At 41.2% G+C, this 23310-nt stretch overlaps 2 protein-coding genes across 4 annotated transcripts in view; one reads left to right on the top strand and one right to left on the bottom strand.

Moving 5' to 3' along the window:
- SNX1 (sorting nexin 1) overlaps positions 1–5819 on the bottom strand; it is a 36144-nt gene extending 30325 nt beyond the window's left edge. Inside the window, exon 1 of one of the 2 annotated variants that reach the window (XM_065872700.1) lies at positions 5632–5819. In XM_065872700.1, the coding sequence (XP_065728772.1) occupies positions 5632–5790 (159 nt within the window). In that variant the 5' untranslated portion in view covers positions 5791–5819. The remainder of the gene's footprint in view (positions 1–5631) is intronic. The other variant, XM_065872701.1, reaches the window with a different exon arrangement.
- A 3054-nt stretch (positions 5820–8873) lies between these two features.
- On the top strand, positions 8874–21766 carry CIAO2A (cytosolic iron-sulfur assembly component 2A). Of its 2 annotated transcripts, XM_065871984.1 has the most exons (5): positions 8874–9121; positions 13145–13309; positions 18234–18283; positions 20497–20542; positions 21299–21766. In XM_065871984.1, exons 1-5 carry the CDS (start codon positions 8998–9000, stop codon positions 21394–21396), a joined length of 483 nt encoding a protein of 160 aa, XP_065728056.1. In that variant the 5' UTR covers positions 8874–8997; the 3' UTR covers positions 21397–21766. The 2 variants fall into 2 exon arrangements, with proteins under 2 accessions (XP_065728056.1, XP_065728057.1); XM_065871985.1 differs by lacking the exons at positions 18234–18283; positions 21299–21766 and having other exon boundaries at positions 8998–9121; positions 20497–20516.
- The last annotated feature ends 1544 nt before the right edge of the window (positions 21767–23310 follow it).

Below are 23310 nucleotides of genomic sequence, written 5' to 3'. Positions count from 1 at the left end.
GTGGCCAAGTCATTAGAGTTACCCTGACATCTGAGTAAGTAAAGGGGCAGCAACTCCCTACAGAACCTAGAAGTCGGATCACAATGTTAGTTGCTTCCCTCATAAGCCCCAAACTCTAATTTTATTTCATTTTAATTTATTTATTATTTTATTTATTTTGGCTGCGTTGGGTCTTCATTGCTGCGTGCAGGTTTTCTCTAGTTGCGGTGAGTGGGGGGCTACTCTTCCTTGTGGTGCATGGGCTCTAGGCGTGCAAGTTTCAGTAGTTGTGGCACGTGGGCTCAATAGTTGTGGCTCGAGGGCTCTAGAGCACAGGCTCAGTAGTTGTGGTGCAAGGGCTTAGTTGCTCCGCAGCACGTGGGATCTTCCCAGACCAGGGCTCGAACCCATGTCCCCTGCATTGGCAGGCAGATTCTTAACCACTGTGCCACAGGGAAGCCCCCACAACTCTTATTTTAAATACATTTTAAGTTGGGTTCTTATTAGTCATCTTTAAGTCTTCTCTCATGCCCCTTTCTCCAAAAGTGTTTTGTAACTACTTTTGTTAGCTTCTCCTCCATAACCTTGAAAGCTAGGTTAACTGCTAGTACAATTCTATGATCAAGAAACCAATGAGTCTATGTACTTCAGGAAAATCTAAACTTATTAGAAGTTTACAATTTGAGCTGAGCATTAAAATGAATCTTTAGACAAAATACCAGTTACTGACTTTTCCAAGAACATCTGTATCAGACCTGTGTGAAAAATGTGTAATTTCAACTTCTGATCTTTTGATCAGATCTGGACCACCTGATGTGATGTTAGCTCCAAAAACAAGTGTTTGAGACAATATGCGTATAGAAAATACTACAAACTAGACGGACAGTTACCCATGACTATTTACTAATATTAGTTGTAAATGACTATACCATTAACTAAAGAAACTAAGTATTAAATCTGTTTAAAAATACTGTTGCATAGATTAACTTTAAGAAGTCTGATTAGGGAACTTCCCTGGTGGTGCAGTGATGAAGAATCTGCCTGCCAATGCAGGGGACACGGGTTCAAGCCCTGGCCCAGGAAGATCCTACATGCCGTGGAGCAGCTAAGCCCGTGTGCCACAACTACTGAGCCTGCGAGCCACAACTACTGAGCCTGCGTGCCACAACTACTGAAGCCCGCACGCTTAGAGCCCGTGCTCCACAACAAGAGAAGCCTGCCCACCGCAACAAAGAGTAGCCCCCGCTCACCGCAACTAGAGAAAGCCCGTGCGCAGTAACAAAAGACTCAACACAGCCATAAATAAATAAATAAATAAACTTATTTAAAAAAAAAAAAAAAGAAGTCTGATTAGGAACAGAGAAAGGACAGTATCAAGAAACTTACTGAAGACATGTTATACCTTTGGGAATAGCCACCACGCATTTTGCAGAACAGAGAATTAAAATCTTAGCCAGTTAAACTATCAATTTCCTTAGAGCTTTTAATGAAATTACCAACTTATATCCAGATCTAAAGATGTTATCCTAAAAGCACTCAAAAGGAAATAAACTGGTCTTAAAAAAGAGCTGAGATAACATTGTAAAATGGTGCAACTGCTATGGAAAACAGTATGGAGGTTCCTCAAAAACTTAAAAATAGAACTACCTTATGATACAGCAATCCCACTTCCGAGTATATATGCAAAAGAATTGAAAGCAGGGTCTCAAAGAGATATTTGCATACCCATAGCAGCACTACTCATAGAGCCAAAAGGCAGAAGTAACCTACATGTCCACTGAAGGATGTATGGATAAATGAAATGTGGTATATACATTTGATGGAATATTATTCAGCCTTAAAAAGGAAGGAAATTATGATACATGCTACAACATGGATGAATCTTGAGGATACTGTGCTAAGTGAAATAAACCATTCACAAAAAAGACAAATACTGTATGAGTCCACTTTATGAGGTTATCTAAAGCAGTCAAATTCATAGAAACAGAAAGTAGAATGGTGGCTACCAGGGGCCCAGGGAAGGGGGATAAGGGGAGTTGTTATTTAATGCAGGAGATCTGTTTCACACAAATGTGAGTATACTTAGCACTACTGAACTGTACAATTTAAAATGGTTATGATGATAAATTTTGTTGTTTTATACCACAATTTAAAAAAAGCTGATTTGTTTTCCCCTCAGGATACATGTCATATTGATCATAGATGTAGGACTGGATTCTAAAAATACCATGCCCTTTTCTGTCTAAATGTTAATATGTAACTTATGTTTATATAATTCCCTATAGTCCATAAAACATTGTCAATCAGAAGCCAATTGCTATCCTTGACTTTTGACTACCAATAAAGGCTAGTGACATTGTTCTTTAAACACCAGTGGAAATATGTAAATAAGTCTTGATTAGCCAAAGACAATTTTTTCAATATATGATTTTTCATTTTCAAGTCCCCTGCTATTTTGTCTTTATCCTATTCTTTTTTTCTAGCCATTTCTCTAATTACAAGGGTTTCAATTTAAGAATAAGAGTGGTGAGAAAAAAAAATCTAATTGGTATAATATATCATCAAATGAAGAAGCTACCAGATTTGGCCAAAACCTGAACCAAGGATATCATTAATCTATGTTTCCCTCCTTTTTCTCAGCATGAGAAAGGCCACCACAGTTCTCCTCTTTTATTCAGAGGGCAAATCTAATGGTGGTCCTGGCATACTGCTAAAGAGATGAGCGTATAAGAGCTTCTGGGATGGCAGATAAAGAACTTGCTTCAATTTTACCTTTCCGGTTTAGAAGTATGCAAATAAGACCAGTGAGGTCAAATGAGATGTAAAAACATGTATGCTATTTAGTGTTTTTAACATAACAATTTTAAGAATTAGAAGAACCAAAAAGGGGCTCTAATTTAGTCTCTCTTTTTACTAAGGGAAAAATTAATCCTATCCTAGAACTAAGAAAGTTTTAACTAAATAGATGCATATCTGGATTCAGGTCCAATCAAAGATTCAGGTAATATATTTAAAATTTTAGACCTTTTTATTCACAGGTCCACAAAGTAAGAGGCATAAAGAAGATAAGGTCTTGAGTATTCTTAAGAACCAGACCTTCCACAAACTGGTTTTCAGGCTTAAGGCAATGATTTCAGATTTGTTTTAATAATCCTTTTAACTCCAGTCTATCCCATTCAAATAACTGGTTTGTAGATCCTAAAATGCATATCAGGGGCTGCTCTTTCCATTAAAAATCAAATCATATTTTTATTACCATATTAAGAAAGCCTCTTGGGCTCTAAAAGAGAGCAGATGGGATGATTAACAGCAGCAGCTGTTACATCAATGTCCAGGAAATTACATGCATACCAAAAATGAGTTTTAAACTTTATATGCCTCAGCTTCTCAATTCTTTAATATTCCTCTCTTTGCCTCCAACATGCAACAAAACCTAGTATGAAGATAAAAAATCAGTAGGATGCTACTGAAGTCATTAAGTGCCTACTTTGATGGCTTTTAATCAAATCAATCTTATTACCAGTTTGATTTTGATAAATTATATTAACCATTTTTAGGATTAATTAATTTAACTTCTCTAATTCATTATTAGATTTTGTGGGGTTTTTGATTCTTCGAGTAATTCTAGTTTACAAAATGCTCAACTGTTCTAAGTGTTTTACAGGTATTCTAATTTAATCCTCACAATAATGGTGGAGGTAAATACTATTACTATTCACATTTTACAGGTGAGGAAACTGTACAGAGTAAATAAGTACCCTTCCCAAGATTAAGCCAGCAAGTAACAGAGCCTGGATTTAAACCAGGCTTCAAAGCCCACTTTCTTAATTACTTTATTCTTCAATCTTGTTCCTTAAGATACAGAAGCACTGCAATCCATCTTCTCACACTGGCTCACAACTAAAGCATTTATTGTAATATAATTTGTATTGACTATTTAACAAAAAATTCACAGCCTAACTAGTGAGGAATCTTGGGGTCTCGGCTTTCTGAAGATTAACATCAAGACAAGCTGCTAAAAAATGGCTTACGGGTGGCATTTTAGTTCCCTCAGCAACTCAATTTTCCTGGATCAAAATCTAAATAAAAATAATTTGGCTTTCTGTGGTAGAACAAGTTCATTCTGACCCCCCTCCTCCTCCCCTTAGATGGAAATTAGGCAAAGTATTTTCACTATCTTAGGAGACAAGTATGCATGCCTCTGGGAAGTAATCTGGTGAGACCAATCAAATCACAACCTCTTGAACTTACTTAGAGAACTTTAGAAAATAACAACTCATCTTTCCAGGGTCCTTTTTGAAAAATAAATCATCATTTACCAATGTGACCAATTGCTTTCAGAGCCAGAGTCTCTGTTTTCAGATGTTCAGTCTGAATATCTACCATCTCAGCAGTTATCAACAGTCGCTGTTCTGCATGGCTTATGAGGGAATTACTAAAGGAATAGACAAAAGATTTGTTTTAAATGGGATACAGAACTAAATTAGCAGCAAGAGTTATTTCTCAGAATAACAGAGACTTCATTTGACAGTCTGAGCTGTTATATAAGCATCAGCAAACACTTTTTGAGCTGGGATTATAGACTTAATTCCTAAATACAGTACACGGAAAAATCTAATGATTATCACAGAAGACATTGCCAAGAAACTTAACCTTTTTCCGACTTAAATGAGAGAAGCCTCAAACTTTTTCAGACACATGCTTGCATAAAGAATTTAAAGCTGTTTTATTTAGTCACTCATATACTGAGTAGCTACTATGAAGCTAAGCATTAACCAAGATAGAAAGAAACATACATTCACTCCTAGCACTGAAGAAGTTTTCAACCTGGAACTAACTGTACCAAATGGCATGAGTCAGTATTCATATAAAACAGCCCAAAAACATCTCCATTGGTTCCAGAACTGATTATTGATTTCCACATTCCACATATAAAGATGAGTTTTTTTCAATACCTAACTCTTATAAGAAACCCGGATATTACTATGGGAAACACCATTTCCTCTTCTCATTTACAGATTTGCTCCCACTGAGGTACTTAGGCACAAAAACCAGGGACAAAGCTTTCGATCTACGTAGTGGTTAATCTGGCAGGATCTCTTTTTCAACCGACATCTGGCAGGATTTTCCTAGAGATCAAAGGAGTCAAGTTAATTCTCCTAGACTAAGATCCAAAAGGACCTTTAGTAATCACCGGTAAGGATGGAGCTAACGAAAGGATTTGTGGGCAGGTCACTATCCTGGGCAACTCCAGATAACATTATTCATCCTTGGAACAGTAAGGCAAGGTAAATTAAAGTCTGCACCCCACCCCCTTATCTTGATCTATTAAATCAGCCTGGCAGGAAACCACCAGCAAACCAGCCCCGTGGGTCCGTGGGGCCGCAAGGCAGGGCCAAATGCCCGCCTCGGAAGCTCTTCGCTGTCACGGACCTCAGCTGAGAAGCCACCACATCCCTCACTCCTCACCGTCCGCCCAGGGGCGGGGAAGCCGGGCCCTACGTCTCGGTGCTCATCTAGAACCCAAGCCACGACTACTGTCACCAACGTAAGGTCTCGCCGGGCCCACTCTGCCCAGCCTCCCCAACCCTCGCTTAGCGTCGCTTTCCTTTGGGGGCGCCCGCCCGCCTGCCCCGAAGGGTGCGAACTCACGGCATCCGCGGCGCCGGTGAAAATATCCTCCCCTTCGGTGTCGCTGTCCCCGGCCTCTGGTTCTGACCCCCCGACTGCTCCCTCGGACTCCGGCTCCAGGACAGGGAAGGGCGGAGGGAGTCTTCCCGAAGCGCTACAGCCACCACCCCCCGACGCCATCTTCCTCCACCCACGGCGGAAGCCGCAACAACAACTTTATAAAGAGATAGTGCCGCGAGCAAAGCGTTCCAGCGCCTCGAAGAGGGAGGGCCGCTACCAGTCCCGCGGGGCGCGCGGGGCGGGGCGGGACGACCGGGGGCTCCTGCCCAGCCAATCCAAACCCTTGGTCTCAGGGCTGAGCTCTTAACACACGGGGCAAAGGGACAGAAAAGGAGGCGCTCGGGGACATGCATGTTCTTAAGGGCTCTTTGTGCTCTAGATAGCTCTATCTACCGGGCTTCTTAAGGAGATGAAGAAGCGAATCTGAAAACCTCTTCGTGCCACCAACCCATGCCAAGCACAGTGGCTACATAGAGCTTCAATAAATATTTTTTTTAATTATTTATATTTTTAATTGTTGCTTTCATTGGGTCTTCGTCGCTCTGCGTAGGCTTTCTCTAGTTGCCGCGAACGGGGTGCTACCCTTTGTTGTGGTGCGTGGGCTTCTCATTGAGGTGGCTTCTCTTGAGGAGCACGGGATCTAGGTGCATGGGCTTCAGTAGTTGTGGCACGCAGTCTCAGTAGTTGTGGCTCGTGGGCTCTAGAGCGCAGGCTCAGTAGTTGTGGTGCACAGGCTTAGTTCCTCCGCAGCACGTGGGATCTTCATGGGCCAGGGCTCAAACCCATGTCCCCTGCATTGGCAGGCGGATTCTTAACCACTGCGCCACCAGGGAAGTCCTCAATAAATATTTTTGATTGAGGTCTCTGAACAGATACAGTAAAGTTTTGCTATTCATTCTTTCAACAACGTTTAGTTAATTCATTCAAGAAATATATATTGAGCATCTACTGTGTGCCTGGCACCCTGCTATGCATTTGAGATATAGAAATAAAGACGCTTCTGGCCCCCTAGGCGCTTGAGGGAGATGGGCATGTAAGTGAACAGTGCTATAATGTGCTGTGGGAGCATAGTAAAAGAGATCATCAATTCTGTTTGGAGAAATCGGGAGGCCTCAAAGAGGAGGTGAGACTTCAGTGTCCTAAATTTGATTACAAGGAAGTTAGAACTATCCTCTCAATTGCTGTGGAGTAACTGGAGTGGAACAGATGGCAGGGGAATTATTAAACTCTGAACGAAATTTTCCTGGGACCTAAATTATTCACTGGTTGTCTGGTGGGCCTAAAATCTAATCAGCTAGACAAGAGTTTAAAGATAAATGGGAGGAATATTACTCAGCCATAAAAAGAAACGAAACTGAGTTATTTGTAGTGAGGTGGATGGACCTAGAGACTGTCATTCAGAGTGAAGTAAGTCAGAAAGAGAAAAACAAATACCGTATGCTAACACATATATATGGAATCTAAAAAAAAAAAAAGAAAACGGTACTGATGAACCTAGTTGCAGGGCAGGGATAAAGAGGTAGACATCGAGAATGGACTTGATGACGTGGGGTGGGAGGGCGAAGCTGGGGCAAAGTGAGAGTGGCATTGACATATACACTACCGAATGTTAAACAGTTGGTTGCTGGGAAGCAGCAGCATAGCACCGGGAGATCTGCTCGGTGCTTTGCGATGACCTAGAGGGGTGGGATAGGGAGGGTGGGAGGGAGGCTCAAGAGGGAGGGGATATGGGGACATGTGTATGCATATGGCTGATTCGCTTTGTTGTGCAACAGAAACTAACACGGTATTGTGAAGCAATTATACTCCAATAAATATCTATTAAAAAAAGATAAATGGGATATGTTATCATGGGATAATTCAGCAAGATAATCCTTACTTTCCTCTCAATAGACATGGTATGAGGGCTTCCCTGGTGGCGCAGTGGTTACGAATCCGCCTGCCAAGGCAGGGGACACAGGTTCGAGCCCTGGTCCGGGAAGATCCCACATGCCGCAGAGCAACTAAGCGTGTGCGCCACAACTACTGAGCCTGTGCTCTAGAGCCCGCGAGCCACAACTACTGAGCCCGCATGCTACAACTACTGAAGCCCACGTACCTAGAGCCCGTGCTCCGCAGGAAGAGAAGCCACCACGATGAGAAGCCTGTGTACCGCAACAAAGAGTAGCCCCCGCTCACCGCAACTAGAGAAAGCCTGCACAGCAACGAAGACCCAATGCAGCCAAAAACAAATAAAATTAATAAATTTATAAAAAATAAAATAGAGATGGTACGAAACTTGTCATCAACTTTGACAAAAGGTTTCATTTGTTCGAAACTGCAAATTCCTCAACATCAGGGGTTGGCTCCCTCACAGGTCTGTGAGCTGCTTGAGGGTAAGGGCCGTGTCCTATCTTCGTATCCTTGGCGTCTATAGACCAAGTCTGGCAAATTAAGTATCGAATAAAGGTTTGAGATTTGACTGTAGGGATGGATGGATAAAAGTAAAATTAGCATCATCAACCTTGTTACTGGCATCCATCACTGCCACCAAACTGGAGGGCTTAAGACGTTCTTTTTAGGATGGCGATCTCCAATGTCACTATTGGACACACTGGACAGTCGGAAAGCTCTCTCGTTCTAAGTTATCTTGAAGGCGATTGGCAGAAATACTCAGCTCGTAGTGGGGAGCTGTGCTAGCCTGAGTCTCTAAGAGACGAGAAAACAGAAAGGAACCCCTCCTCCCGCCACGCCTAACCATCCTTACTAGGCTCCAAAGATATCCCGTTTAACCGCGACGGAAACTCACTTCCGGCCTGACTAGGACGTAAGAAAACTTTGACAGGAAGCGGCCCCCTCGGAGAAATAATAGTAGGGCGTCACCGTGCAGACGCTCTTCCAGCACTAGAAATCAAGATCTCCTTTCCCCTACCTCTTCAGGGTTTCATCTTTAGCTTATCCAGACGCTGAGTGAGGCAATTAACGGCGGTTAACAGACCGTTACCTGCCCCCGCCCACCGTTGGAGACTACAGATCCCATATTGCAGCTCGCCGTCTTCCAAAGAAAACGCCCATACGACCCAGCACGCAACGCGCCTCATGGGCCTCTAGGAATTGTTTTCCCCTTGTTCCGCCGAAACCGAGGAAAGCATGCTGGGGCTTGTAGTTCTCGTGGCTCCCTTACCTAGGTCCTTCGCGATACTCCGTCCGGTCCCGCCTATTCTCTGCCCTGGACCTTTAGGCGTCTCTTGGCCCGTTTGAAGACCAGGAAGTTGATAAGTCGCGAGGCTCGCTGCTGAGAGACGGTGGCTCGGGTGGGACAGTCGCCAGGGATGGCGGAGCGTAAGGATGGAGCGGGTGTCCGGACTGCTCTCCTGGACGCTGAGCAGAGTCCTGTGGCTGTCGGGCCTCTTTGAGCGGGGAGCTGCCCGGCAGCCCCGGATCATGGAAGAGAAAGCGCTAGAAGTTTATGGTAATTAATTTTACCCAGGGCAGCATTTGGTGGTATACGTGGAGGCGCGGGTAACGAGGGCCTCACCTGAGGGTTAAGAGTGGAGACTCGAGTTTTTGCCAGATCTCGTCCGGGAGCGTAGGAAGCTTTTTCTCCGGAGTCCTAAGTCACACGGGCATGTGGGTCTTTCTAGGACCCAGGCTCTTGCTAAACCCGGGGCAAGCCGAGCCTGGAGGTCTCAAACGCTTCATTTCCCTTGTCTGCCCCCACGTTCTAGTGGCTATCTCAAGACTTATGGGCAGAGCAAAAGTCTAGGGTGTTTGGTTAGGAAGCAAAGCTGGCCTGATTGCCCTACTTGAACCTCCTTCCTTCCTAGCCCCTGGACACACACTCCTCCTTCCGCCGCCGAGGGTACTGCTGGGTGACTGCCGAGTTGGGGACTGGCCCAAGGTCACAGCCACCCTCTTCTGCTGCAGAGGCCGTAGGCAGAGGTCCCCAAAAGCCCGGCCTTGAACTTATCGTTCTTTAACGCACCCAAGCCTGGTGTGCAAAAAAGAATACACACACTTTGAGTTATATATATGTATAACGTATATTATATATATGCACACACACATATTCTCTATTCAACCCCTGGAACCATCTTCATCGTACAGATGAGGAAATAAAGGTGTAGAGTGGTTAAACAACTACCTGGAGGCCACTCTGCCAGTAAAGAAACAGCAAAAACCAAAGCTCTTGTCTTCTGATTCCAAACTTAGAGCGCTTTTCATCACTTCATAATTGCTTTATGACTTGCCTTTTGGGGACTTATTAGTATTGTTTTTGAAAACTAAAACGACTGGATCTAACGAGCGTTCAAAGATTCCTGCTGACTTAGGGTAAAAGTATAACCACAAGAATACAGATAATGCAGGTAAGGATTATAGGCCCGTAGATAGAAGCCAGGGATGTTAAAGACCTTCGAAGTTAATCTGGTTTACCTCTTGCTAGGGGCAGGACTTAAACCCAGTCAGGTGACAAGTGTGAGTGGAATGATCTCCACAAAGCAGTAAAGCAGAGGTCCCCAAGAGCCCGGCCTTGAACTTATAGTTCTTTAACACACCCAAGCCTGGAGTGCAAAAAAAATACACACACAGTGAGTTATATATGTATAATATATATTATACATATACGCACACACACTTATATTCTCTATTCAACCCCTGGAACCATCTTCATTGTACAGGTAGGGTTTGTGGTTAAAGGTGGAGGGAGGTGTGGTCAAAAATTGTTTTACATAGCAGGTTGGAACTGGATCCTGAAGGTTTAAATATAAATGAAGAATTTAATATCAGTGCAGAGCCAGTAGAAGAATTTAAGTCAAGGGAGCAATGTGAGGAGAGCAACATTGCTTTCTAAAAAAATAAATGCAAATCCCTAGAAAAGGAGAGAAGTTAAATAAGGCGTGAGGTTTAATTTCAGAGTTATTTAACATATGAACAACATAATGCAGCTTGTATATATGAGCCTTACAGGGAAAAGGCCTAGGATGAAAGGGAAAAAATTCCTTTTCAAAAAAACCTGTTTCCCTGAGCCCTGTGTTTCACAGCCTTGTGAAGCCTCTTTTTCCTGCTTCCCTTTTCAAATTCTGTTTCTAATCAAGTGATAAGCTCAGGAGTTGCTGGGGAGAAGATAGAGTTTGATTGATTTGTTTTTCCCTGCTGGATTTCTGATTACAGGGATGCTGTGAGTAATAGAACAAAACCTCGGGCTTGAGAACATCAAGCCTGTCGCATGTGAACTCCCTCTGCTTTTTTCTACCTCACTATTTCTCTTATCATTCTCCTTTTCCATCTTTTTCTACAACCTCAGGGTAAGAAGGAAATCTTTTCCTCTCCACCTCGAACCCAGCCTCCCACATCTTTGGTCTCATTCCTTTCTGCTTATTTTACCAGCCTCCTCCCCTCCCCTCCTTGAAATTTCAGTGGCTCTTCCTCTATTATTTTTTCCTTCCTCTGTTTGATCCTTCCCCTTGGGCTATAAAACATACTCAAGTTTCCCTTATCCTTGTCATTGTTCTAGCTTTTTCTAAACGCAATGTCCTTTTTTTGCTCTTCCCTCCTTCCCTGTCAAAGCCTTAGGATTACATTTGCAGTTCCTTCTCACTTCCCCTTTTGCAAGCTGGCCTCTGCCTTTACCTCTCTACCGAAGGTGCTTTCTTACAGGTGACCTGAGACTGGCTTTAGCTTTCGTTAACCTGCATTTTTCTGCAGCATTTTTTTTTAAATTTATTTTTGGCTGTGTTGGGTCTTCGTTGCTGCACGCGGGCATTCTCTAGTTGTGGCGAGCGGGGGCAACTCTTCATTGTGGTGCGCGGGCTTCTCATTGTGGTGGCTTCTCTTGTTGCAGAGCATAGGCTCTAGGTGCACGGGCTTCAGTAGTTGTGGCACATGGGCTGAGTAGTTGCGGCTCGCGGGCTCTAGAGCGCAGGCTCAGTAGTTGTGGTGCACGGGCTTAGTTGCTCCACAGCATGTAGCATCTTCCCAGACTAGGGATCGAACCTGTGTCCCCTGCATTGGCAGGTGGATTCTTAACCACTGTGCCACCAGGGAAGGCCCTTTTCTGCAGCATTTGATGTTGTTAACCATCCCCTCTTTCCTTTATGCTGCGTTTTGCTTTTCTTCCTCCTATTGATCCCCAAATTTGGTGCTTCCTACAGATCCATACTTGGTTCTCTTTCCCTTTACATTTGTGATTCTCCAACTGGACTGCACATAAGAACAGCCTGAAGAATTTTTTTAAGTCTCAATGCCCAGGTCATACTGTGAATCAATTAAATCAGAATCCCTGGTAGGGTTCAGACACCAGTTTTTGTTTTTGTTTTGAAACATTCCTAGTGATTCCATTGTTCAGCCAAGGTGAAAACTATGGTTCTACTCATTGTTCTTTGTGAATCCCATGAGTTCAACAGCCACTCCAGCCTTGGTTCTCTTAAACCTTATGCCATAATTCAGTGTTTGCTGGAATGTTCCATTGGTTTGCCCCTTAAGCACCTCAGAATGATTATATATAAGATTTAACCTGTTTATCTCAGCCCCCACCCAAATTTCTTCCTTTGTTCTCTCTTCTTTTTTATTTTTATTCTATCTTTGTTCTCACAGGCGCTTAGATTTACAATCTTAGTCATCTTCCTTTTCTCCCTTTCCTTGTCTTCTTCATCCAAATAGTTGTCAGATTCTGTTGATTCTGCCTCTGAAATTACTTCTTCGTCTTTCCCCTCCTCTCTATTGCTATGGTCATGTCCCTGTTTTAGGCCCAAGTTTTTCAGCTAGTATCCCTGGCTCTGCTCTTTAGTTCTCAGTCTACCAGCTGACAGTGTAATGCTGTCCATGTCACTCCCTTGTTCAGAACCTCTTGAGGACTGTAGCTGACTCTAAAAGAGCCTTAATGGGCTGGCCTAAACTCTTAATAACTTCTTCCCTTATGCTGAGTTCCGTGCAAACTAAACTTGTTCTTTACTTTCCTTCACCTTAAATGGCAAATATTGAAATGTTACCCATTTTTTTGTTTTTGTTTTTTGTTTGTTGTGGGGTTTTTTTTGGCCACACAGTGCGGCCTGCAGGGTCTTAGTTCCCTGATCAAGGATCAAACCTGGGCCCCTGCAGTGGAAGCGTGGAGTCCTAACCACTGGACCGCCAGGGAATTCCCCAAAATGTTACCCATTTTTAAAGGCTTGATTCAGATTCCATTTCTATAAATCCCAATACTGCATTCTCCCAAACTAAGTTATTTTTTCCCTTGAACTTCTATGACACTTTCCACATTCATGTATTCTCTCTGCAAGGTTGGATCCAAGAAACTGGACATGAGGTAGTAATAATCCAAGAAAATGGTTTTCTCAAAAGGACACTAGTAGTGGAAATTTCTGTCAGAAACCTGGGGAGTGGCTGTAGTATTTGCTCAGACAAAAAGAAGTCAATGTTTGGATTAGGACTGGCAAAATTGTTTGTATTTAGAATATTCATGTTTTAACATAAAACCTTTTCTCTGATGTTTCTTTAGATTTGATTCGAACTATCCGGGACCCAGAGAAACCCAATACTTTAGAAGAACTGGAAGTGGTAACGGAAAGTTGTGTGGAGGTTCAGGAGATAAATGAAGAAGACTATTTGGTTATTATCAGGTTCACGCCAACAGTACCTCATTGCTCTTTGGCGACTCTTATTGGTAAGGTTTTAGATAAAGATATTTATATATTAATTCTGAATTATTCTAGCTGATACTGACCCACAGTAACAATTAACATCATGTATCATACTTTATGGTTTACAGAATATTTTCTGTAGTTCTCAACAATTAGTGTATGAGAGGGTCAATATTATCTTCATTTTACAGATGAGGAACCTGAGGCTCAGAGAGTTTAAGGGACTTGCTCAGCATCATGTAGGCAGGAAATGATGAAGCTGAGGCTCAATTCCAGGTCTCCTGACTTTAAGTGTGTTTTTCCTTTAGCTATACCATGCTGCTTCTCTACAATTAATGGAGCCTGAGTGTGGGCCAGCTCCTCTCCTCAGTTCTGGAGATCGGAATGGGTGTTGTCAGACTAGCACTGCTGTCCTTACCATCTTCTCCTTTTAGCTGCTCTCTTGGCTTCTGTGTAGCATGGGGAGAAGTCCTGGTGGGAGGGTATTTTTTCAGGTAGTTTTCTTTTTGAGAGGTTGCATTCCCAATATTTTGGATTAGTTAGCTGTGAGATATACAATAGATATCTTTGAATGTATACTTTGTTAAAAAGAAGGTAAAGAAAGTTTATTTCAAACCAGATCTTGATCAGTAGGGAACCAATTAAATAATCAGTGATGGTGTTTATTAACAATGGAATACTATGCAGCTATAAAAAAGAATGAAGAAGCTCTCCATATACTAATATGGAAAGATCTCTATGACATACTGTTTGGAAATAAAAGCAAGTATAATATTGCTACATTTGTGTAAAGAGGAGCAAAAATGTACATTTATATTTGATTGCATATCCATAAAGAAAACATAAGAAATGAATATCTAAGATGGGTGTGGGTATTAGTGATGGTGGGAACTGGTCAGATGGGGGATAGGGTGGCAGGGAGACTTTATAACTTTTTATATTTTTAAGCTTTTGAACATTGAGACTATATTACCTATTTAAAAATAGACAAATTTATAAAAAGGATTGGAAAGGTAAATATTCTATTGTTGTTTCTACTATTGTTGTGAGTTGTCTTTCTTTTCTCACTTGTTGGACCTGGGATCCCTCAAGTAGTGGTTTCCAGCATATGGGGCACATCTTGAGGGACTAGATGGTCTGTGAATCCATAGATACTATTGTGGTTATAAAATTCCAATACTAGAAAAAGCATTCTTGAATACATATTTTTCGTCATTGGACAGTTTCTGAATCAGCAGATATCGAAAACAGATTTCAAAAAGTAATATTTATATTGTGTTTCTTAAATTATAAAAGTAACATGTTTGTTGGCAATAATTTTGAAATTCCACAAAAGTATAAAGAAGAAAAATTTTTAAAGTTGTCATTAGAATGTGTGCTCTAGGCTAAAATTCCAGCTCTGTCAGCTCTGTCACTCTTTGGTCTTGGGCAAGTTACTTAACCTTTCCAAGCCTATTTCCTTATCTGTAAAATACTGATAGTAAGGGTAACTACTGAGTTGTAAGGGTTAAGTAATAGAAAGCATGAAGTAGATGAGAAATGTTTTTTAGTTCTCCTTAAATATTACTGTTTAGTTATATGGTCAACTATATGGTCATATAATTATATGGTCATCATTTTTGTAACCATTCAGACTACTTCTAGCCTCCTACAATTATAAATAATACTATGATGAACAGCTTTACACATAAATATTTTTATTTATCTCTAGTTATTACTTCAGGATAAATTTCTGTAAGTGGAATTATTGGGTCATATGGTAGAAATATTTTTAAGTCTCTGGGTAAATATTAGCAAGTCACAGGGAATTCCCTGGTGGTCCAGTGATTAGGACTCTGCACTTTCACTGCCAAGGGCACGGGTTCAATCCCTGGTCAGGGAACTAAGATCCCATGAGCCGCGTGGTATAGCCAAAAAAGAAGTTCATACTCTTTGACTGAGGAATTAAGGAAATAATTCCCTAGGAGAAAATAGTAGCATGTACAAAACATATATAGTAAATTTATTATAATAAATCCTGGAAGAAACTATAGTATCGATTAATACTGAAATGATATAAAAATAATGGCATTTCTTATTTCTATTGAAAATGATGAATATAATCAAGGAATCAAAGTATCTGTGTAAGAGTGGATGAAAAAGCTTGAATGATAAATTGAATTTGCGTCATGATTGCAGTTATTTTAAAAAACTGTGTTTACGTGGACAAAGATTGAGAGAGCACATGAAATAAAAATAACTGTAAAGGTGTCAAGATTAGATTATGGTTGAATTTCAGATCTCTACACCTTTTGACAGAGTTTTGTCACTTTTTTGGCCCTTTTGATATGGGTTTCATTTAAGACCATTGGCTTTTGAGAAGGTTGTATGGTAGTGTATGATAGCAATCGTGTTCAAGCAACATGACTGGAAAAGTCGATGAAGGGAGTCCTTTTTCTGGCTGATGCATTAGGAGGCATTTCCTATGATCAGGTAGTACTAAGCAGAGAAAGGCATCTGAGTCAGAGTTCCACCCTGACTGCTTAGGTTGTCACCTACTCAGTTACCCTGGTATATCATTCCAAAGACAAGGAAGACTCAAAGCGGGTGAGTGGGTAGGGCAGAAAAACCACTTGATAATCTTTTCTGTTGACTTAAACAAGAATGGCTGAAGGCAGGATACGAAGGGCATAGGGTTTGGAGTCTAGATTTAGCTTCCAGCTCTGCCACATATTAGCTATGTGATGTGGAACAAATCACTCATCTTGGTTCCTGGCTGTAAAATGAAAATGATAAAATAGTAATAGCTAACATTTACTGGATACTTATTATGCATCAACTGCTGTTTTAAGCATGACTATATTTACTCCTCATGCGTAACAACCTTATATATAGTGGTACTATTATAATACTTGTATAACAGATAAGGAAACTGAAGTTCAGAGAGGTTAAGTAACTTGCCTGGCGTCACACAGCTAGTGTGTAGTGGAGCCACTTTTGAACCCAAATTACCTGTCTCAGTTATGCTATACTGCCTATCTTGAGGATACTGATATTCAAGAAAGTGCTTTGTGAATTGTAAAACAGTTATTATTTATGGGTAAAATACCTACCAACAGTGACTAGAACACATGAGGATGCTCAAGAAACAAATTAAGGAGACAATGGGGGAGCAGAGGAAGGACAACCCTCCAGATAAGCTTTAAGGCAGATAGATACTCTAAAGGGAGACCCTTCTTTTTTTTTTTTTAAGGGAGACCCTTCTTAAGGAAATTATATATTTTCTTTAGAATTCCCTAATATTTATTATGGAATTACTGTGTTGTAGACTCTAAGGTAGGCCCAATCTCATTGTAGCTCATTTAATTCTTTTTCCTTCTCTGGAATTTTTCAGATGATTCTGTTAGAAAACCTAGTGGTACTTTAGAAAACCACAAGCAAATTAATTTCATACCTCCCCAAAAGAGAGGTAGTCTAACAATTATGTTTTGCTGTGTTATGTTTGGGGTTTTGTTATTGTTGTTTATTTTTAATCAAACCAAAATACTAAGAAAATGTTCCTTATAACGTAACAAGCCCTTATGTATTGATATTAGTTGGGAGAGGAAATAAATTGCTCTAAATAAAAACCTGCAAAGCCAGGGAACTAGAGATTCATTCTGACCCTATTTTTCAAAAACTCATTACTGAGACACTTTTTCCTCATAATAAGAGCAGCTTGGTTTATCTTCTCTGTCTAGAGGTGTAGACTTAGTTAAAATTGTATGCCATATTTTATGGTGGGGGAGAAGTGAAACATTGGCACTGAGGCTCTGTTCCAAGCTGACTTTTAATTTCTCTTGGAAGTCTCAACTGGAAAAAAAAATATTGAACTGTGACTTGGTATTGGGGTGATAAACTGAACTTCAGAGGAGCTTGTTTTAGGGAAACAACTCTATTTGTGCCCTGCAGGCACAGAGGTTCCAAATTTGAGAGATTGCTTGTGGTCCTTTTTTTTTTTAAAATAAATTTATTTATTTAGGCTGTGTTGGGTCTTCGTTTCTGTGCGAGGGCCTTCTCTAGTTGCAGAGAGCGGGGGCCACTCTTCATCGCGGTGCGCGGGCCTTTCACTGTTGCGGCCTCTCTTGTTGCGGAGCACAGGCTCCAGACGCGCAGGCTCAGTAGCTGTGGCTCACGGCCCCAGTTGCTCCGCGGCATGTGGGATCTTCCCAGACCAGGGCTCAGAACCCGTGTCCCCTGCATCGGCAGGCAGATTCTCAACCACTGCGCCACCAGGGAAGACCGCTTGTGGTGCTTTTTAAGTGGCTTACTTGGTTTTAAGTTTTTTTGTTTTTTTGTATTTTTGTAGTACACGGGCCTCGCACTGTTGTGGCCTCTCCCGTTGCGGAGCGCAGGCTCCGGACGCGCAGGCTCAGCGGCCATGGCTCACGGGCTCAGCCGCTCCGCGACATGTGGGATCTTCCCGGACTGGGACACAAACCCGTGTCCCCTGCATCGGCAGGTGGATTCTCATCCACTGTGCCACCAGGGACGCACCGGTTTTAAGTTTTTGTGTGGCCTGACCTGTTGCAGGCATTCAATAAAGTTTAATGAGTGAATTGACCTTTGATGGAAGGCAAATTGATACAGCAGAAAGGACCTGCGTTTTGCAGTGGTTTCGGGTTCCAGTCCCAACTCTGTCATTTTACTAGCTCTTTGATCTTGGGTAAGTTACACTGTGACCTTGGTTTCATAATTTGTAGAATGGGATTGACAATACCTAGCTCACTGGATTATCATGAGGAATTCGTAAGATGTATCAATATTAAAGTTGCTAGGTAAAGGTGCCAGGCTCAAAGGAGGCGTACATTGGATTGAGCCTAAGCTCTTTTCAGCTACTGTTTTGTATAGAGACACCCAGACACAGCTGTATGCCTTTTCAAGAACCAATAAGAAGAGATAATTGGGGCTTTTTTTTTTCCTCCGCAGGGCTGTGCTTAAGAGTTAAACTTCAGCGGTGTTTACCGTTTAAACATAAGGTAAGGACTGTGTTTTTTGTTGTTGTTTTATAATAGCTTTGTTGAGATTTGATTCACATATCATACAACCACCTATTTAAAGTATAGAATTTAATGTTTTTTGGTATATTCACAAAATTATGCAGCCATCGCTACTATCAATTTTGGAACATTTTCATCATCCCAGTAAAAAAACCCATACCAATTTGCAGTCATTCCCCATTTCTCCTAAACCCTCTCCCATCCCAAGGCAACCACTTTTGTCTCTATAGATTTGCCTATTCTGGGTGTTTCATTTAAATGGAATCATATACTTTGTGGTCTTTTAAGACTGCTATCTTTCACTTAGAATAATATTTTCAGAATTCATTCATGTCATAACATGTATCAGTATTTCATTCTTTGCCTTGCCTTGTACTGTTCTTTTGTGTAGATATCACATTGTATTTATTTGTTTTATAATTTGGTAGACATTTGGGTTGTTTCCACTTTTTGTCTTTTATGAATAATGTTGCTATGAACCTTTGTGTGCAAGTGTTTGTGTGGACATGTGTTTTCATTTCTTTTCCACCGAGGGCATATGTTTTCCATTTCTTTTCTTCCTGGATTCTATGGTAACTCGATGTTTAACCTTTTGAGGAACTTCCAGACTGTTTTCCATAGCCACTTCACCCTTTTACATTCCCACCAGCAGCCTATGAGGGTTCTGATTTCGGCACATCCTTGCCAATACTTATCATGATTATCTCTTTTTTTCATTATAGCCATCACTAGAATGTGTGAAGTGATATCTAACTGTGGTTTTGATTTGCATTTCCCTGATGGGTGACAATATTCATCCAAAAATTTAAAACCAATTAAGAACCACTTAAAAAGGGCCACAAGAAACCTCAAATTTAGAATCTTCTGTGGACCAAACCAACTGTTTGGTTACCCTGAGGTATAGTTTGCATAGGAATAGCAAGGTAAATGCTTGACTCTTCCCCTTTATTTACCATTTTTCAGAATAATGAGTCGTGCATAATTTTAAGCCAAAGTAAATGAGTATAGAGTGATTTTATACCACTTCCTTTGTTGTTTAGAATAAGAGTTAGTGTTATGCCACTGGGGGAATGTATATGGTGTTTTGTCTTTTAAAGAAGACTGGACTAAATGGTCTTTAGGGTCTCTTAGAGCCATAATAGGCTATGATTTTCCCCCCTCATGAAAAACATTTATCTCAGTAGTAAATAAGTATATGCGAATTATATCACATGCTCCAATGTTCCCTGAAAAATAGACATATCTTTATCATATAGCATGATTTATTTACCACAAGATTTGCAATAATTTTGTAGGTTTGTCTCAAAAGCTCTGGTTCTTGGAGGTTAGCTAGTTTAAGGAAGTGAGTGCAGCAGGACCAGGAGAGATAGCTTAACCAGTATTGTACTTGAGAATAAATTTATCAAGATAATAGTAGATGAGAAAAGGAGGATACTGAAAACTATATATTGTGATCCCATTTTTGTAAAGTACACGATAAAAAGAAACTTCTAGCCTTGGTGTGTGTGTGTGTGTGTGTGTGTGTATGTATGTAATGTGTGTGTGTGTGAAATCTTAAATTATGTGGGTATAGAGAAAAATATGGAAGAAAGTACACTAGATTATTATTATTTTTTTTTTTTGCGGTATGCGGGCCTCTCACTGTTGTGGCCTCTCCCGTTGCGGAGCACAGGCTCTGGACGCGCAGGCTCAGCGGCCATGGCTCTCGGGCCCAGCTGCTCCGCGGCATGTGGAATCTTCCTGGACCAGGGCACGAACCCGTGTCCCCTGCATCGGCAGGTGGACTCTCAACCACTGTGCCACCAGGGAAGCCCCAACACTAGATTATTAATGTGGCTTTCTTGTGGGGTGGGGCAGGAAGAAAGCTTAGATACTGATTTGGGAGGAAGAGGTAGAGTGCAGGGGATATATATTGTTGAGTAAAACATGTATGAGATCTCACTTGTATAAAATTGTAGGTTTGTATTCATTAAAAAATAATCAATGGGAATACCCGCCGCGGGCCTTCCCCACATGACCAAAATAAAAAATCCTACTAACTTCAGCCCTCATTTTAGAGAAGAATGTGAAGATTTGTCCCAAGTCTACAGGATTTGGGCTTTCATCCCTAGACTCTTGAGTCCATTGTACATTCCACCTCACTCATCTTAGAATGCTCTAAATGTTTTGCTTTTAATGTATTTTTTTCCTAGTTGGAAATCTACATTTCTGAAGGAACCCACTCAACGGAGGAAGATAGTAAGTGAATTTTGAACCATTTTTAGAAAACAGCTTCATATAGTACTTTATCTTGGGTATTACGTTATTCTGCCAGCCAAGTATCTATTGGGTCATTTGCAAAAAGGAACAAAATCAGCTCTTAGCTTTTCCTAAGCTTTTCCTTAATCAAAGAAATTTTGATTAAACAATCTAAATTAATGGGTTCTTCTTTACTTGTACTTTGTTCAGCTTGTTTTAGGGGACAGTGGTCATTTGAAGTGTAACTAGAGTTAAGCCCTGTGGATATTGACTGGTTTAGGCCAGTGCCCACACATCTGTGAGGAATATCCAGCTCTAGGAACTTTGAATTATAAGCGCTAAAAAGAGCTTGATTCTTCTCTTTGGTGGCAGGATAGAGAGCTGTGTACTTGAAATTGAAATCAAAGGTCCAGCAAGTAAAGCTTTAGGGAATCTTGGGGTAGGTGTTGTCTTCCTGGGTTAATGTATTAAAATGGGAGTAGAGAAGCATTTTTTGTATAAAGGATCTTTAGCCTACAGAGAGAAATAAAGTGGCAGCCGCTTAAAAATAACAGAGGTGGGATTTAGGAAAAGCAAAAGTGGGATTACAGGGGATTTTTTTCTCTTTAAGTCTCCCCTTCGAAACTTATGAATAACTAGCCAAAACCTGCGTTAAGTTCTCAAGGAGTTAAATTCTGTTTTAACAAGCTAATAAAATTACTGTCTGTTGCTGTGTATTGACATAGTCCTGCTAACTTTTGCCTGTGTGTTTTGTAGTCAACAAGCAGATAAATGACAAAGAACGAGTGGCAGCTGCAATGGAGAACCCCAACTTACGGGAAATCGTGGAACAGTGTGTCCTTGAACCTGACTAATAGCTGTTTTAAGAGCCACTGAACTGGAATCATTTGATATATTTGTTTAAACTCTTTGTAAAATGTAAAAGACTCATGTTTAATATGTAGGTGATTTGTACCTCAGTGCATTTTTTTAAAGGATGATTTCCAAGCAAGATTTAATTATAAGGTAGTACCTAGTTTGTTCAGTGTTTAACATTCTCAGGATTTGTAACACTTAAATGATCGACAGAAAAATATTTTCTAGTAATTATGTGTCAGATGAGTTGCTATTTTTCTGATGCCCATTCTGATACAACTGCTTTTCATGTCAAATATTTACTGTGCCCAAATGTATTCAGTTTAAATCATTACTCTGTAAATAAATAAAACAGAGATGATTCTTGTATACACCTTAGAATGTTTTTATTTAATTGTAAATTTTAGTGTAAATATTAGCACTAAAAGATATTTCCAAAGCTTTGTTTTCTGATTATTATGTAAAATCAGAGATAGGAGAACCAAAAAGAACCCTTAATATCAGGCCTGGGCCCTGACTTCCTTCAAGAAGAGTCCTGGACCCATTTACAGATAAGGAACAAATGTGAAGAGGGCCAGGTGACTTATATAGTTTTGAAGATCAAGAAGTCCCCAAAGAAATTTTGATTAAACAATCTAAATTAATGGGTTCTTCTTTACTTGTACTTGGTTCAGTTTGTTTTAGGGGACAGTGGTCATTTGAAGTGTAACCGGGTATGTTAGGAAGCTTCCGAGGTGCCCCCCCGCACCCGATGATCCTTGATTCCTGATATTCGTGCCCTTGTAGTTTCCTTCCATATTGAACCAGAACTGGTTGCCATGACTAAAAAAGAATCAGAGGTGACAGTGTGTGATTTCTGAAGCTAGATCATAAGAGATGTTACTGCTTTCACCTTGTGATCACTTGAGTTGCTCGCTCTGCAGGAATCCAGCTGCCATGTCCTAAGAACACTCAGACAGCCCTGTGGACAATTCCACATGGAGAGGAATTGAGGCCTTCCACCAACAACGAGCACCAACTTGCATACCATGTGGGGGAACCACGTTGGAAGCCATTGTGAAGCCTCAGTCAGGCTGACATCTTGACGGGAACCTCACTAGACCCTGAGCCAGAAGCCACTCCCTAATTCCTGATGCAGAGAAGCTGTGAGTGATAATAAATGTTTATTGTTTACAGCACTAAGTTTTGGTGTAATTTGCCATGCAGCAATAAGTAACTAATACACAAGGTATTAGAATAGAACTCTTCTGCCTCAGATTTAATTGAGGATTCTAAGGGGAAAACATGAGAACTTGTTCCATGGCTCTTGAACCCCTTTATCCACTTCAAGAATATGAGTTTTGAGAGAACAGAGAGGATTTGGTAAGAAGATTGATGAAGAGATTTCTTTGGTTAAAGCTGTTGCTATGCTGAGTTCCAACCCCCATCTTGGTGGAAGGGTAAGGAAATGACACCTTCTACCACTATCTGCTGAGGGGAATTTCAAGGGGACAACTCAGAGAGTTTGGAAATGTGTCCATTTCCAGCCAGAAAAGTGGTGCCTGACTCAGGCCTGAGAAAGCAAGCAGAAGTGGGCTGAAGGCTGGGGCCTGACTCCTGCCCAGGAAATCTAGAGGGTGAGAGAAAGGCAAGGGTAACTACCTTGATGACAGAGCCCTGGGATGCACAAATGTTTCTCGTGGACCATGCTGTGGGGTCATATTTGACATTGCTCAACAAGCCATCAGCAGGGCCAAGGAGACCTCAGAGAAAGGGTCTGGAGGTGTACCGCCTGGTGCCCAGGGACTGAGGAGAGAAGACGGCAAGTGAGCAGCCAGGATGGAGATGCTTTTGCCAGGGTCCGGGGGCACAGCGGGAATGCCTGGTAAGCGTACAAAAGTGCCAACCTAAGAGAAAGAGCCAGCTCTAATCAT

This window comes from Phocoena phocoena, chromosome 2, assembly GCF_963924675.1.
Source record: "Phocoena phocoena chromosome 2, mPhoPho1.1, whole genome shotgun sequence".
NCBI lineage: Eukaryota > Metazoa > Chordata > Mammalia > Artiodactyla > Phocoenidae > Phocoena > Phocoena phocoena.
This window is presented reverse-complemented; position numbering and strand designations above follow the sequence as displayed.

Bases quoted from the DNA above. Each gene is read 5' to 3' on its own strand.
- CIAO2A (XM_065871984.1), top strand. From the start codon at position 8,998: ATGGAGCGGGTGTCCGGACTGCTCTCCTGGACGCTGAGCAGAGTCCTG. The intron at 18,284-20,496 runs GTAAGGACTGTG...TTTTTTTCCTAG, and splicing joins GTTTACCGTTTAAACATAAG to TTGGAAATCTACATTTCTGA. The intron at 20,543-21,298 runs GTAAGTGAATTT...TGTGTTTTGTAG, and splicing joins CCACTCAACGGAGGAAGATA to TCAACAAGCAGATAAATGAC.